Below are 15,236 nucleotides of genomic sequence, written 5' to 3'. Positions count from 1 at the left end.
TGCAACGTACCATAAAATATGGTGATGATTACTTGACCTGCCTGTTGTGACGTCATCCGTTCAACAACAATATTCCACATTCACGGTTAACACAGTACTGTAAAAAAAATAAAAAATAAAAAAAAAACCCCTTAAAGAAAAAATAAAAAGGGGAAAACTCTAAATCTCTAAATTATTGCAATTTTTTACCGTCGATGAAATCTCTAAATCGGATCGGTCTACCATGGAGGAAAACTGAAAACCCAAACAAAAAAAAAAAAAAAAAGAGCCAAAAACATCTTATAATGAAGACGACAGGAAAAAAGAGGGGTACTCCGGCGGAACTCCAGGGGGCTTTTTAAATTACTACTACTAAAGAGCCTAGAGAGAGAGTGAGAGAGAGAGAGAGGGACGGGACAGAAGAAGTTGTCAGTCAACGGCCCCACCAGCGCCGCAGTCTTCTCTCTTCCACAACCTAAACTATAAGTAGCTTCAGGCATCATCCATTTGAGAGTTCTGGTCGGCCGGCGGCCGGGTAAAATTTCTCAGATTTCACACTCAAACCCCAAAAGAAAGGACACGCAAAAAGAAAAAAAGAAAGAATTGGAGGAGGCGGCGGAAAAAGATGCATTTGAGCGAGAACGAAGGGATAGAGAAAAAGAGGTTTGTGGTGACGGGTGGGGCGGGATTCGTGGGTTCCGCCCTCTGCCTTGAGCTGGTCAGGAGAGGGGCGCTCTCAGTCAAGGCCTTTGATCTTAATATCCACTCTTCCTTCTCCGACCGTCTCCGCCAACAGGGAGTCCACTTGATCCAAGGTCACTCCTCATGTCCTTCCTATGATTATAACATTTCTCTTCACTCCTCCAGACTCCAAAATAAAATTTTTTCTTTTTAAGAGGAAAAAAAAAAAAAAAAAAGTCTCCCTGAGTTTTGCCTTCCTATTGTATAAAGTACTTGTTTCTTTCCGTGGAGTAGTTAATTCAGTCCTTTGTGACAAGTATGAATTCTTCCCGGATGAAATTAGAGAATGCTGTATCTTGGGATCATAATTGTTAGTATCCTAGCATATTTTTTTTTATTAAATTGAATTGGAAAGCTTTCCATTGATTGGTTAGCCTCAGAGTTTAAAATTGCTGGGTTATCCGATATATATATATATATATAAAATAAATGTATATGCATCAGGGGATGTTACTTGCAAAGAAGATGTGGAAAAGGCGTTGCGCGGGGTGGACTGTGTATTCCACCTGGCCTCTTATGGCATGTCCGGGAAGGAAATGCTCCAGTACGGTCGGGTGGACGAGGTGAACATCAATGGGACTTGCCATGTCTTGGATGCTTGCCTCCACCAGGGGATCGCCAGGCTTGTATATGTCAGCACCTACAATGTTGTGTTTGGTGGACAAGAAATTGTGAATGGCAATGAAACTCTACCTTACTTCCCCATGGATCACCACGTTGATCCTTATGGTCGTAGTAAAGCTATTGCCGAGCAACTGGTTTTGAAGACTAATGGCCGCCCCCTCAGGTATCTAAATAAATACTACTACTACTATGCAATACCATCATACATGCACTTACCTGCCTTCTATTTTTAATATCAAAATCAACATGTTTTTCCATCTCCCAACTGTCTGCAGTAGCATATCATCATGTTTCAATGCATGTCTCAATTAATCGCATCAGCTCATCCTATTGTGAATTTATTGCTTGATGAAACTCTACTTTGAGTTTTGAGCATCATCAGTTCATAAGTCTACACAAATATATACTTCTTCTGCCCAACAATTTATGATTGTCGTGTCCCTGATATTGGTCTATTGTATTTAGTGCAGTTTAGGTATCTCGAAAACCGCAACTTTTTTTAAAGCTTGCAACATTCTCACCTTATGGAATCTTCATTTATGTACTGAGTAGTATCACATTTTTACGTCCACAGGAACACAAACAAAAATGGAAAATGCCTGTACACGTGTGCTGTGCGTCCTGCTGCAATTTATGGGCCTGGCGAAGAAAGGCACCTGCCGAGGATTGTAAATTTTGCCAAGTTAGGTCTGCTGCCGTTTAGAGTTGGAAATCCAAGTGTGAAAACTGACTGGGTTTATGTGGACAACCTTGTACTAGCCCTACTGTTAGCCAGCATGGGACTTTTGGATGACATCCCTGGAAAAGAAGGATCTCCCATTGCTGCTGGCCAGCCTTACTTCATATCTGACGGTATTTTTCATTTTTAGCTCGGAGTTGATTTTGTTAGCTCAAATCGTATTACTATCATGGGGCTCTTGGATCAGGTTGATATCTGACGCTAATCTCTGTTGTTCATGTGAACCTCATTTGAAAGGCTACAATTCTGAACTTGCTTGAGTAATAATACCTAACTTGTCATCTAGCTTCATGATTGCTCTTTTATGCGCAGGTTCTCCAGTCAATAGTTTCGAGTTCCTCCATCCACTGCTCAATAGTTTAGATTATGAACTCCCAAAGGCGTCATTAGCTGTTCGCCATGCTCTGCTTTTAGGGAATTTCTTTTGGGCTTTCTACAGTTTTATGTACCCGTGGTTGAATCGATCATGGCTTCCTCAACCACTGATGCTTCCCGCTGAAGTGTACAAGGTGCACCTATGAGATGCCAATTAATTTTTATCTCTTTAATTCTCTCTATACTTACAATATGTTTTCTAGCTATACCATAAATAAATAACTGGAACCCAACCACGTAATTGTCAATCTTGTTACTCTCTTTGTTTTCTCATTGCAATCGCTGTAATCCGTAATAGTCTCCTTGACATTTTACTAATTTTAGTGAGATCAAAATGAATCATTTCATATGAGTAGGAGAAGTCTGTTTCTGAGACTTCAAGAGAACTCTACTCTTTTAACATTTTCTTCTTCTTATCCTGTCTGCCGGTTGATTAAGTTACCCCTTCACTACAGCCAGTATACGGTGCTAGAGTGAGGTGAATGCCTCATACCATGAGGGGATACAAGCGATTAGGTTCATTCTGGGGCATTAATTTGTTTATGTTTTTGACTTCCTGTGACACACAACAGAATTTACTAGTTTGAGAAATGCCTTTTATGTGCATATTAGTGAGTTGAAAATAGATTTTCTTCGGTTGTTTGTTTTTGGAAATTAAAAAACAGATCCTCTACATTAATTCTTCCAGTTAGATGCGAGTCAAGGTACTTGATGGCAACATCTCTTGAAATTCTACACATTGGCAGGTTGGTGTAACCCATTACTTCTCCTTTGTGAAAGCAAAAGAGGAGCTTGGGTACATCCCTATGGTGAGTCCTCGCGAGGGTATGGCAGCAACCATCTCGCATTGGCAAGACAAGAAGAGGAGAAATTTGGATGGGCCTACAATATATGCATGGCTGTTCTGTGTGATTGGAATGCTTTCACTATTTGCCGCTGCTTACCTTCCAGATTTTGGACCTGTTCCCCTAGTTAGATCTTTTAGTCTTCTGTTCCTGCGTTCTGTGACAGCATTGAGGTTGCTTTTCCTTATATCGGCTGCATTACATGTTGGTGAAGCTATATATGCTTGGAATCTTGCGAAAAAGGTGGATCCTGCAAATTCCAAGGGATGGTTTTGGCAAACTTTTGCTTTGGGGTTTTTTTCTTTGCGTTTCTTGTTGAAGAGAGCCAAAAGATTGAGGTGAAAGAGCTGCTGTTCCAAAGCTCTTACTTACCAAAGCCGCGACTCATTTATGCAAAATTCTTATGCTATGGAAACGGTGGTTTTCCATGTTTTTGGGTAGTTTAGCTCTCTTAAATGCTACTACATGAGCTTGGATTTTATTCTTCATTTCCAATATTTTATTGAATTTAAGGTAATTCTGTAAAATGCTAGTACAATCGAGTCCTTGAGGTGTTGCCGGTGAGCAGAGAGATAAGCTGCAGATTTGTTAGGGATGCAGCTGATCAGGTGGATTATCACGGACAAGACTACATAATTCACTTGCACAGTTGCACCCTACCCTCCTCATACCAGAATCCACCCATAGTCGTCTGCAAAGGGGAAATGAAAGCACATGGATCTTGCATCGCCTGTGGTTCATTTCATCAAATCTACACTCTGGTGATCCGAAAAAATCGGTGGCCCAGAATGTTTTATGAATTACCTACAAACGCTAAGCACTTGACAGCAGCTCGAGTCTAGTTCTATTATGACCAAATTACCGCTTCTTCATCCTCCTCAAGGGCACCGAGGAGAGCGGCAGAAAAATTACTCCGCATCAAGAAAGAACAGAAAACGCAGAACCTAAAACTGCCCACTATCATTGACCCAAAAAAAAAATTCTACAACAGTAGTAAACTAAACCACAACATCATCATCAGTATCTTTAAAACCCTAAATTTAAGCTAATTAATAAAGCACGAAATAAAACGCAGGCTGACTACCCCCACCAATACAAATGACTACGGTTCCACACTCTGCACAACTAGAATTACAACCTAGGTTGGTTTTGAATTACAATCTCCCCAGGATGTGCCACTTGCCAACTAGCCTCCTTTGTTCATTCACTCGTATTATAGTATTTATTTCCACGGCATGCCTTGTGCACTAACATTATTGCAGGCCCCAGTGCTGTGATTTAATGGGCTGCCAGAAGATTCACTGAGACTGAGAGTCCCGCGAGATGGAGGGCTGCTGGCCCCGCTGGGATTAACCTTCAATGGAGCGTGTGAAGGCTCCGCCACATGGTTAACTGTTTTCGACTCCTTGCGACCATCAGCCACAAAACTGCCAACAATGACCTGCACGGAAGAAACTATCACACTCCCATAGTCCCATCATAAACAGATTTTATTAGTTGGGGCAAAAAATGCGACGTGTTACTCCGCTTATTATTAATAATAAATGTATGCCCAGTCCAAAAGATAAACTACATCGAAAGAAAGTGCATCTCCATCATCTTAAACCCCAAGAGTAATCAGTGTACAACAAGTTAAACATATCATGCGCTCTTGACATGCACATACAAAGCCAAAAAGGGTAATTTGCCTGTTTGAAAGACTTCCCCTCGCCAAATTACTGCAAGTCCCAAACACGGTAATAGCAATTTACCCACGAGAAGCAAAATAAATAAATTACAAAACCACAGCAGCAAATAATATATCATTAGCCAGTTACTCCGTTCAATTTTTCATCATTCATGTGCGAATGGCACAAGTTTGAGGATGATTGAGACCACATGAAGTTTCAACGTCAATGACTTCCTCTCTCTCTCTCTCTTAAATTAAATAGGTTCAAGCTTGCGATAATTGACTTGCTACGGGAGTGCTTATGTACATTCCATAATGCGACTACACAAAGTTTAAATCACAAAAATAATTTAAGGAAACTAGATAAGAAGTAAAGGTGCTAAATAACAAATAGTATTATGTGTAAACCAACAACAGAAAGCACAAAAAAAAAAAAAGAAACCACTGCAAGTCATACTGAAAGAGGATACAACAGAGACCACTGCAAGTCATAATCAAAGAGCGTATCAAGTGCAAAACAAACCTGAACAGGGGATGCAGCAGTCAGAAGACCTGCCACACAACCACCAAGAACCCGTCCATCTGGTCCAGCCAATGAGATGCTTAGCCCACCAGTTCTGCTCCGCTGGCCACCAACTTCAGATAGCAAAAATGAACCAGAAAGAGACAGAATATCAAACCGACCCTACATGGAAAGCGTTGACAAAAAATAAGAAATTAGAATGTAACTTAAGTTTGAATAGATAGATATTTCCACCAACGAAGTGCAAGTTCAACAAAGTCAAGGATAAAATGCTAACATTTAAACATATACTAAGCATGGACAAAATTCAGATTATAACATTTCAAGATGAAGGATATCTGCAAACAACATAAACACCAAGATAACTCTTAATTCCCAAACACAAGCAGCAAGAAGTTCAGACGACAATAGCACGCTAAGAATGAATCTTTCTAAATTTAACATGTTAGATTTCTTAACGCATCTTGTGGTCCAGGAGAGTGTCATAGGTCTTCTCTGTGATCATGGCAGGGGATATGTATGTTAGTGTAAGATATACATCAAAAGTCCATCAATCCAATAGTAACTCATAACCAGTGCAAATATGTGTGAGAGAGAAAGGAGGAGAGAGATTCTTTAAATTGACCAGCATTAACATCCTACGAATCAAATATTATCCACCAGTCATACCATCACAATTAGCACTATGAATAAAACAGTTAAGCACTGAAACCTCGTAAGTTGCAGTTCCGCCGGATGTTGCAGTTTGACGAAGAGTCACATTTGATATGGCCCCATTTGCAGACAAAATACAGACGGCTCTAGGGCCATGCTGAGAAAAGGACATTATTTTGGCAGACACGTCCTGCAAAAAGCAAATAATAAGGTTGATAAACCCATTAGGCTTTTTGTTTCAACTAAACACTCTCCACAGGATAAATGTTTGAAAATGGTAAAGAAAGGGAGGCCCTTTTAGAATCTTTGATGTCCAAGTATCAAGCTTCTTCCATCAAGGCATGATTTAATGAGCCGTAGGCCAAGTACAACTATCATGTCAATATAAACATAATTAAAATAAAGACATTCCCCTATAAAACCCAACATGTCAACTACTGCATCATTCATTGCTCAAAAAATATGATTGCAGAAGGCAAAAGCAGAAAATTGAAGAACTTTTAGAAAAAGGATACTAAATTGGTACACTGCTGAGCATAAGCTAAATCTAATCACTCCAGAATTCCCATATGGAAGAGATTCTCCCAAGCAAGAAGCTTCCTCAAGCAAAAAATGCCAGAAATGAAATTACAGTAAATGGCTCTTGTAGGGTTGACATTTATGACAGTAGAAGTACCTTGCTTTCAGTTAACCAAACAAGACTGACAATTATTTAGTTTTCAATTATTCACCGCACAGACTTTCTGCATGCAACAGTCCCTTAAAACAAAGATCACATCTATTGAGACAACGGAAGACAAAAGCATCCACAGCTACATGAAAGAAAATGTAGAATACCATGGACTTGTAGAAAAACAGCGCAACTGTTGCAAGCCACTAATTGATTTTGGTTGCACATGAACTCTGTGTGTGTGTGTGTGTGTGGATCTTGTGCTCACTCACATCAGTTCCTTAACAATATACAGTTACATAAGCAAATTTTGGCTTTTCCACCGCTATTGCTTTTCTAGTTAGCAAGAAGAGAGTTAAAGAGCTAACCTCCCCAGCTTTGACAGTTATGACATGCGGTGTAAATCCTATTCCAACCGATCCTGTAGGCAAAATCTTTTGTCAGTAACCAATTTCCAGGGGATGAACCAAAACAACAACAGAAATAAGTATAAGAACACATACAAGGAAATAATAGAGGCTAGTGCAACACAGAAGTCAAAACCATTTCAGAAAATTGGCAAAATAACTACATGTTTTCATGTTGCAATACCCAAACTATACAAGCCACACAACTCTGACAACAGAAAAGACCAATTTTAGAGAGAGAAGATATGAAGGAAAAAAAAGAACACAGTATCAGGCTCGCAATGACGTCAAAAACCAACAGAATAAGCAGACTTTTTCACTTTTTAATAAGCCCAAAGTACATTAGCCATAAAATTTCCGACGATTGAAGCCACAATTTCAGGGAAACAAAAGAATGGCATTCAGTAATCTATCTACACACATAAAGTGAGACTTCAAAATTCAAAGGATAGGTTTTAGTATATACAAATTCCCAGAAGCAACAATTTTCTCCACAGGCATCTAAACCAAGTAAAGACCATAAAGCTTTGAGGAACTTCTTCTAAGGTCCAAGTCTTCTACACGCAAGAATGAGCAACAGGACAGAAAAGAGCAGAAATAATAATATTAAAAAGCAGAAATTTTCCACTCAATATTGGAGGAGAAAGGCTACAAACAACCTGTTCAGGATATGTTTCCTGTGTTTTACTAACAGCCAAAAAAACATAAACATAGAGACTCAGCATACATCATCATGGAAACATCAAATAGAGGGATCTCAAAATGCATTAGAAAAAAGCTTAGATTAATAAACGTGAGGAGGAAATTTATACGTCCAAGAGAAGTGCACACGTAATGGGATTCTAAAAGGTAAAAGAGGAAATGCTCCAGCAGAAAGGAGGGCATAATGGTAATTTTAGAATAATGCTAAGATTCTGGGAGCCAGATCAAAGCCGATCCAAACTTCCAGGGATGACCAATATTCCGTCCCTCACTTGCAGTCTCTGCAGTCGGCCACGTACTAGTATTAAAATAAACCACAGCAATTAGGCTTTTCACAGAATAGAAGGTGGCGAAGGAAATAAAAGGGACAAACTTGGAGCAGAAAAACATTCCATGTTTACCAGCCCCCAAACCACGTGGACAAACAAATTAAATATACATATGGTGGCCATGGCCATGACAAAAATCAAAATAAGTATCTAAGATGGAGGCAGAAATATTAAAAATTTGATATTCATACCCAAAGCTTCAACTGGTTGCTTTTTGCCAGAACCAGGTGGCCTGCCTCTAGCCTTCTTGGTGGAAGGTGACGGTGATGACGGCATACCAGAAGGTGGAGGAACAGCAAGAGAGGGAGGCTGGTGCAGTGATGGAGAGAAATGTACGCCAGGTGGAGGCGGAGCAGCAGCAGTTGGAGGAGGAGAGGGCATGAGAGCCATGGCTATGGAACCATCTGGGCCGTACTTTCTGGGCCTTCCTCTCTTGCGCTTGACGGTGTCGGCACCAGAATTGAGGTTGACATTGTTAGAAAGCAGCAGACCAGAGGAGGCAGGGGCGGAGGAGTCGGCGGTGGCGGGCTGGTATGGCGGGGAAGAGGCTGAGAGAGGAGGTTTGTAGAGATTAGGTGGGTCGTTGGGGTAGGCGAAAGACAGGCTGTGGAGGAGGGACTGGGGCTGGGGGGGAGCGGGAGGAGGTGGCGGAGATTTCTGGATGGACGGGAGGGAGAATGAGGTGTTGTCCCTGGTGATGGTAGCAGTGATCACTTCCCCTCCTCCTCCACCTCCAGCCTCAGACGCTGACATTTTTGCTCTAAAAATTCGCACAAATGTTTTCCCAGTAAAAGGTCACCTGAAAAGAGAGAGGAACAACGGGGAAAAAAATGTCAACTTTTTTACTGCTGCATTAACATTTTGATCTTCAGTTCAGGAGGAAGGACATTAGGCTTCCTCAGCACCTACACACACACAGACACGCACAAAAACCAAAAAAAACCCTAAAGTTACTTCGAAGCTAACCCCCCCCCCCCCCAAAAAAAGTTATGCTGCTGCTAGTTATAACAAAAATGAATACAAAAAATATAAATTTGAAAGCTTATACTAGTAAGTAGAATTTTGGGAAGGAAAGGAATTGGGAATTTCAAGGAGGTTTAGCAGAAGTGAAAAAACAAGCAAACAAAAAAACATAATACATATAAAACAAAAGTGGAACGTAGAGGAAGAAGCGTAAAATGGTCGGTGTGGGAGTGGAAAGCAAAATGGCTTTTAAGAAACAGAAAAAAAGAGATGTGCAGGGGAGGAATGTCCGAAGTTTTGAACAGATCAAATAAAACGAAAATGGGGCAGGAAACCAGAAACCCCAAAGCTGGAAGAAAATCCAGCCAAAACGACCAGGATGATGATGTTTTTCATTTTTCCAGAATTGTAGTAGCTGATTTACTCAGGGCCCTTTCTCTTCTCTTCTTTTTCTTTTTCTTTTTCTTTTTCTTCTTCTTCGTTTCTTTTCCTTTTTTTTTTGAAATGGAAAAACTCACAGCAAAATTGAAAAGAAAATAGTAAAAAAAAAAAAACAACAACAGAGAAAATTTTAAAAACAAAAAAAAAAGGAGGAAAATTGCTTACCAACAAAGATACGGGAAAAAAGTAAGCGGAAATGGCGGAGGATAGAATCCAGGGATGAGAATGGGGAAGAAAAGGAGAATTTGGTTGGTAAATTATACACTAGCAGTCCAGTGTGAAAGAGAGGGAGTGAGAAGGAGAAGGGGGTTTTGGGATTTGGTGTGGGGAGGGTGAAATTAAAAATTAGGGGTGTGGTGTAATTTTTTTTTTTTTTTTTTAACTTATATATATATATTTGTTGTGATTTTTTCTGTTTTTGGGAGGAGGGGTTAGAGAGGCTGGCCCGGAGATCTATCTACGGCTAGGCTACGGGGGTAAACTTTTGTCCCAAATCACCACCGCTCCTCCTCTCGCTTTCTTCTTCCCATTGATTTTAGTAGCACTCACTACTACTTAGTACTGACTACCTAGCCAGGAAAGGATTTGCTTCTTCAGTTTGAGCAGCGGGCGGGCTAAAATACTGCATTTTATTGTTGCATTTTGGTTGGGGAGAGAGAGGGAGGAGAGTAGTTTAAGAGCGCTGCGCTTCTAAGTTCTACCCGACGACGGGCCCTTGTCCAATGCCAATGCTAATGCACTTTCCATTTGCTGAAAGATTAATTAGTAGTGTGCCTCCTACCAATCAATAAATGGTCCTTACTACTAATACTTACTTTGCGTGTCTACCATTATTTTAGTTTCCTTCAACTGATATTTCCTTTGAGATAATGTCCGTCGTAAAAAATAATAATAATAATAAAAAGCAAAGTCGTTAATGATTTGGAAAACTTTTTTCTCCCTTCTCTCTAAGTTTTTTTTTTTTTTTATTTTTTTATACTCACATACATCACATCACACAAATTTCTTCTATAATAGCTCGTAATTCAAAAAAAAAAATTCCAAATAACCTCCCTCTAATATCAATACAAATGCATCTCCCCAATTTAGAGACGCGGAAATTGAGCTGATTGTTATTGGGGACACGAGACTCGAACGATTGCCAAGAAAACCATGTAACTAGGTCGATTTTATATAAAATGCATAAGATGTTACTATATATGTTTTAATAACGTATAATTATAGGATAAAATTTTATTGGCTTCCTCCTCCGATTATCATCAGGGTTATCATGCGTGTGGGATCTATAAAAACTTATTCTATAATTACACGTTGTTATTGAGAGTGAGTTATATCGTATCCATATAAAATTACATTGCACAAAATGGGCCGAATAATTTTCCTGATGTCCGCACGAGAGGACAGGACTCCAACCCCCCCCCCCCCCCAAACAAAAGACAAAATTATAAGATACTCCTTAATAAAAAGAAAGAAAAAAAAGGGGGGGGGGGGGGGGGCGAAAAGAAAGCTGTTTCCTCTACTGCCACTAACCACCTTAGAGCTTAGAAGATTAGATAGAAGATAAGAGAGCAGTACGAGTACATGACTGATGACTCCGACCAGACACCAACCCACCACACCACTCCAGTAGTAGCAGTAGTATACCAGTACTGATACTGCTAGAAACGTAGACAGGGATGAAATGAAATGCGCGGTGGGGATTAACCGATAACCAAATCCAACCAACCAACCGAACAAACAAATTGGGCAACGATGGCATTGGTGGCTGAAGGCCTCCGCAGCTGCTGCTGTAGCATCTTCTTCTTGCGCCTGCAGTCTCAGTACCGCCGCCGCCGCCTCAGCCTGACTCAGCTCTCCCACTTGTGCACCACCACTAAACCATCATCATCTTCTCCCTTCAAACTCAATGGTCTCTTTTTTCTTCCTTTTGCTCGTCACTACGTACTCGTAGTAGCGGTAGTGGTAGTAGCGAGTCACTGAGTCTAGTCTAATGAGGTCTCTCTACTTCTAGTAGAATTTATTTATCTTCAATTCTCTGCAGGAGGCCTCCGCAAAAGAAACACCTACCTCACCACCTTAAATCTCTCCTGCTCCAACGTTGATGTTGATACCGATGACGGGTATTCTTTCCGCCCCATTATTCGCTTCTCTCTCTCCTTAACCATGTGGTTTTCCTAGTTCTGGATTTCAGTCCTCAATCCCACCCCATTCACTATAAGGATAATTGTCTTTGTCACTTAAAACTAGGATTTTTTTTTCTATAATTCAATCTCAAACCATTTGCTGATTGATTAGCTTTTTAATTTCCTTTTTTTTTTCCCTTTCCATGAACAGTTGCTGGAGTCAGCATCAAAACCAATCTGCTGCTGCCCGGCCGACCAAAAGGAGAGTGCTGTTGCTTCAGGGGGTCGTTGCTGCTGGCTCATGTTCCCTCCCTCTTGCGTTAATTACCACTCCCATTGCTAATGCTAATTCTGTTGCTTTTTCAAGAGACACCGGTAACATTACACTTAGAGATAAACAACACCCTTCATCCCTCTTTTCCTCCTCTCCCCGGCTTCCATCTTTCTTTTCACTGTATTTACTGTTTTCCTACCGCTGCAACATTTGTTTCACACCTTCACCTCTCGTCTGGAATGCCTTTTAGATGCCCCCGCACAAGATTACTTTCGTGTATATTCAGATGATGTTAATAAGTTCCAGATTCTGATACCTCGAGGTACATTCACTACCTCCCTCCCTCTTCTATCTTTTTGATTCCGCCTCACATTGGACAGAATTTGGTGCGACACAATTTGCTCTTGTATTAACTCTTACATATGCGATCCTTAGTGTTCCATTTCTTGAAAAAGTTTTACCCTTTATCGCTTCCATAACCATAATCTTGGGTTAAATGGGAGTAGATTCTGAAATCCCTGCGCATTATCAAATTTATCAATACCAAGTATTCTCTTTTTCCAAAATCGTCAACTCCAATTATGCCAGTTTTTTCTTAATTTGCTAGTAGTATTAAGTACTGGTGCTTTATCTACGTTTCTAAATTTCAAGCAAATGCATTAATTTTTCAAGGTCGGGAGCAGCATGCTTTCGCTGTCCAAGTTTGCATCTTGGCTCAAGGCTTTCCACTTTGCTTCGTAGTTAGCTTCTTTATAACCAGCTTCTGCTTTAAATTTTTATTATTAGCTACTGCTTTAAATTTTTATAATCAGCTTCTGCTTTTGGTTAGCTTCTTTTATAATCAGCTTCTATCCCCATAACATGATTCTTTATTCCTGAGGTATGATTAATCTCCAGATTGGCAAGTGGGCAGTGGGGAGGGTGATGGGATAAGGTCGCTCACTGCCTTCTACCCTCAAGAGCCTTCTAATTCAAATGGTAAATTTTTGTTGGTTGCAATCTACACTCTGCTCCATCCATCCATAGCTTCGGTATGACTTCTTGAATTTTACAAAATGCCCACTTTATTCCCTCAGTCAGCATAGTGATCACGGGCCTTGGTGCTGATTTCACCAGATTGGAATCCTTCGGCAAAGTTGATGCTTTTGCAGAAACTCTGGTGGGAAATTTATCCATCTTGAGTTTTCTCTGCTCTTCCTCTCGTCCAAATACTGCCTTCCCCTATGCTTTTGCCAGCCTCCCCAGGATCTTATTTTCCTGGTGTTTGTTCCTTTGCTTCCACCAATCCCTACATCAGATATGGTTGTGATATTGACATGCTTAACCCGTACACTTTTACTGATCTAAGCAGGTTAGTGGGTTGGATAGAAGCTGGCAAAGGCCACCGGGTGTTGCAGCAAAACTTATAGATTCCAAAGCTGCTAATGGTAACACAACTTTCTCCTGTGTCTGATATCATGACAGCGTGGAAGAAACATTCAGTCATTGGATGGAGACCTCTTGTCTGTTGTTGATTAAACAGTCCATGCATAGTCATAACTCACATATTGTAATTTAATGACTCGGTAACTGGAGTTGTTGCTCTTGTCCTTTTTCTCGCAGTCTACATTTGCTTGTTTTATGAGGGGCTTATTCCAAGTACAAAGGTGTTTTAGAATTTCTGGTTTTTTTCTGTTAATGATTAATTTCTTTTTATAGGATTATACTACATCGAGTACACACTCCAAAATCCTGGTGAAAGTCGTAGACACTTATTTTCGGTGCTTGGAATAGCAAATAATGGTTGGTACAATAGATTGTATACTCTCACTGGGCAGGTATTGTAGTTCAATCACCTGCAACTCTTCTGTCTATATTGTATTTTCGAAGTCAGTTTTGTAATTTTTGACTGTACTTGGTAACTCATGATTCCTAATATCCGGACTGATGATTACCACACACTACAGTTTGTTGAAGAGGAGGCAGAGAAATATGGTTCCACAATCGAGAAGGTCAAGTTACTAGCCTTTTGATTGTTTCAGTTTTCTGAACCCAAAGTCTTTGTGCTCTAAATTCAGTTCATGGCCATGTAATCTTGTCATGCTGAGATATCTATATCTAGTGTCCTGCCAGCTTAATTTTGGTACGCAAGTATCAGTTATTAAAAGTTAGTAAATGATATTAAATCTCAGGTTGCTATTTTTGTTAGTGGTTAAACATTCAAACTACATGCATGAACCTGGACAAGCAATAGAGACATAAGCCGATGTAAGCATCAAATGATTGATTTTCCTTATGATGATATGCTCTGATTCTTTGCAGGCTGTTGCTTCTTTCAGATTAATCTAGTTGCTGCAAATGAGGTTCATTATAATTAGGCTGGAATTCCGATTTTTAAAGTCTTAGGTGGAAGAACATGTTGCATGGAAACTCAAAATCCAGCATTGCATTTCAATGTAAGGAGGTGAAGTTCTATTTTCTGGGGACTTGTCGGCCATTTTGAATTAGATGGACCTTTGTTTAGTCCTAGTGCTAAATAAATAGGTGAGTAGATTCTTACTAATGCTCAAAATGAGCCGTTTTCTCCTATTTTGAAATACCATTTTTATATCAAATGTCTTGTGCATGTAGATTTTGTTGTTTACGTCAAATTGGACTGGCTTACTTGATCTGCAGAACTCGAAAAGCAACTCAGATACTCGTGTTATACAATACTCAGCACACGGTTTTTTAGGCTTTAAACTGGATAGATCCCGGAAAACTTCAAGATATGTTGTGGAAGTGCTGTGACTGCTATGCTATACTACTAGTGTGCAATTTCCTTGTAAGAAATAAGCATGACATGAACTTTCCCGGGACGTTTTTTGCTCTGTTTACCAAGTACCTGTGCGTTCATGTGCTTTGCTTGTATCCATAAAGCAGGAACTTTCGAGACTCTCGAGCTTTCGAAATGAGTTTTTGAGTTTGAAACCAAGCATATGGTTTGGTTCTATTTGTGTTCCTGTTCAGGAGGAGGATGCCCTTACCACATTAATGGCGGTGGATGAGGATGCCCTTACCACATTAATGGCGGTGTAACATCCATTCTGTTGCGTAGTTGCACGTACTCTTGTTTATTTATGCGAGCATTAGAAGTTTTTACTCCTAAACGAGTGTTGCTTTCCTCGTGTTGCACCCTTCCCTTTACAACTTATCGTTT

At 40.2% G+C, this 15,236-nt stretch overlaps 3 protein-coding genes across 5 annotated transcripts; 2 read left to right on the top strand and 1 right to left on the bottom strand.

Annotated features, from left to right (window-relative positions):
- Nucleotides 1–224: 224 nt before the first annotated feature.
- On the top strand, nucleotides 225–3,830 carry LOC140015283 (uncharacterized). Its single transcript, XM_072067286.1, has 5 exons — nucleotides 225–794; nucleotides 1,165–1,507; nucleotides 1,919–2,196; nucleotides 2,396–2,592; nucleotides 3,205–3,830. The coding sequence occupies exons 1-5, from the start codon at nucleotides 605–607 to the stop codon at nucleotides 3,643–3,645; spliced, it is 1,449 nt and encodes a 482-aa protein (XP_071923387.1). The 5' UTR covers nucleotides 225–604; the 3' UTR covers nucleotides 3,646–3,830.
- Nucleotides 3,831–4,243: 413 nt separating this feature from the next.
- Nucleotides 4,244–10,338, bottom strand: LOC140015284 (AT-hook motif nuclear-localized protein 10-like). Its single transcript, XM_072067287.1, has 6 exons — nucleotides 9,827–10,338; nucleotides 8,449–9,056; nucleotides 7,188–7,240; nucleotides 6,208–6,339; nucleotides 5,496–5,657; nucleotides 4,244–4,744 (listed from the first exon to the last, which is right to left on the bottom strand). The coding sequence occupies exons 2-6, from the start codon at nucleotides 9,008–9,010 to the stop codon at nucleotides 4,526–4,528; spliced, it is 1,128 nt and encodes a 375-aa protein (XP_071923388.1). The 5' UTR covers nucleotides 9,011–9,056; nucleotides 9,827–10,338; the 3' UTR covers nucleotides 4,244–4,525.
- Nucleotides 10,339–11,150: 812 nt separating this feature from the next.
- LOC140003751 (psbP domain-containing protein 3, chloroplastic-like) lies at nucleotides 11,151–15,029 on the top strand. Of its 3 annotated transcripts, none has more exons than XM_072067780.1 (11): nucleotides 11,151–11,570; nucleotides 11,703–11,781; nucleotides 11,996–12,159; nucleotides 12,309–12,380; nucleotides 12,956–13,036; nucleotides 13,135–13,217; nucleotides 13,410–13,485; nucleotides 13,757–13,875; nucleotides 14,005–14,049; nucleotides 14,377–14,581; nucleotides 14,714–15,029. In XM_072067780.1, the coding sequence occupies exons 1-10, from the start codon at nucleotides 11,414–11,416 to the stop codon at nucleotides 14,413–14,415; spliced, it is 915 nt and encodes a 304-aa protein (XP_071923881.1). In that variant the 5' UTR covers nucleotides 11,151–11,413; the 3' UTR covers nucleotides 14,416–14,581; nucleotides 14,714–15,029. The 3 variants fall into 3 exon arrangements, with proteins under 3 accessions (XP_071923881.1, XP_071923880.1, XP_071923882.1); XM_072067779.1 differs by having other exon boundaries at nucleotides 14,669–15,029; XM_072067781.1 differs by having other exon boundaries at nucleotides 14,360–14,581; nucleotides 14,669–15,029.
- The last annotated feature ends 207 nt before the right edge of the window (nucleotides 15,030–15,236 follow it).

This window comes from Coffea arabica, chromosome 10e (assembly GCF_036785885.1).
Source record: "Coffea arabica cultivar ET-39 chromosome 10e, Coffea Arabica ET-39 HiFi, whole genome shotgun sequence".
NCBI lineage: Eukaryota > Viridiplantae > Streptophyta > Magnoliopsida > Gentianales > Rubiaceae > Coffea > Coffea arabica.
The sequence above is the reverse complement of the archived record's forward strand: the minus strand, read 5'-3'. Positions and strand labels throughout refer to the sequence as shown.

What these genes read in the sequence shown, in the direction of transcription:
- LOC140015283 (XM_072067286.1), top strand. Translation starts at nt 605, where the DNA reads ATGCATTTGAGCGAGAACGAAGGGATAGAGAAAAAGAGGTTTGTGGTG. An exon ending in GCCTTACTTCATATCTGACG is followed by an intron (nt 2,197 to 2,395) that starts GTATTTTTCATT and finishes TTTTATGCGCAG; the next exon opens with GTTCTCCAGTCAATAGTTTC. An exon ending in TTCCCGCTGAAGTGTACAAG is followed by an intron (nt 2,593 to 3,204) that starts GTGCACCTATGA and finishes ACACATTGGCAG; the next exon opens with GTTGGTGTAACCCATTACTT.
- LOC140003751 (XM_072067780.1), top strand. Translation starts at nt 11,414, where the DNA reads ATGGCATTGGTGGCTGAAGGCCTCCGCAGCTGCTGCTGTAGCATCTTC. An exon ending in AGAGCCTTCTAATTCAAATG is followed by an intron (nt 13,037 to 13,134) that starts GTAAATTTTTGT and finishes TTATTCCCTCAG; the next exon opens with TCAGCATAGTGATCACGGGC. An exon ending in ATGGTTCCACAATCGAGAAG is followed by an intron (nt 14,050 to 14,376) that starts GTCAAGTTACTA and finishes TGCTTCTTTCAG; the next exon opens with ATTAATCTAGTTGCTGCAAA.
- LOC140015284 (XM_072067287.1), bottom strand. Translation starts at nt 9,010, where the DNA reads ATGTCAGCGTCTGAGGCTGGAGGTGGAGGAGGAGGGGAAGTGATCACT. An exon ending in GCAACCAGTTGAAGCTTTGG is followed by an intron (nt 7,241 to 8,448) that starts GTATGAATATCA and finishes TTTTGCCTACAG; the next exon opens with GATCGGTTGGAATAGGATTT. An exon ending in GCGGAACTGCAACTTACGAG is followed by an intron (nt 5,658 to 6,207) that starts GTTTCAGTGCTT and finishes CTTTCCATGTAG; the next exon opens with GGTCGGTTTGATATTCTGTC.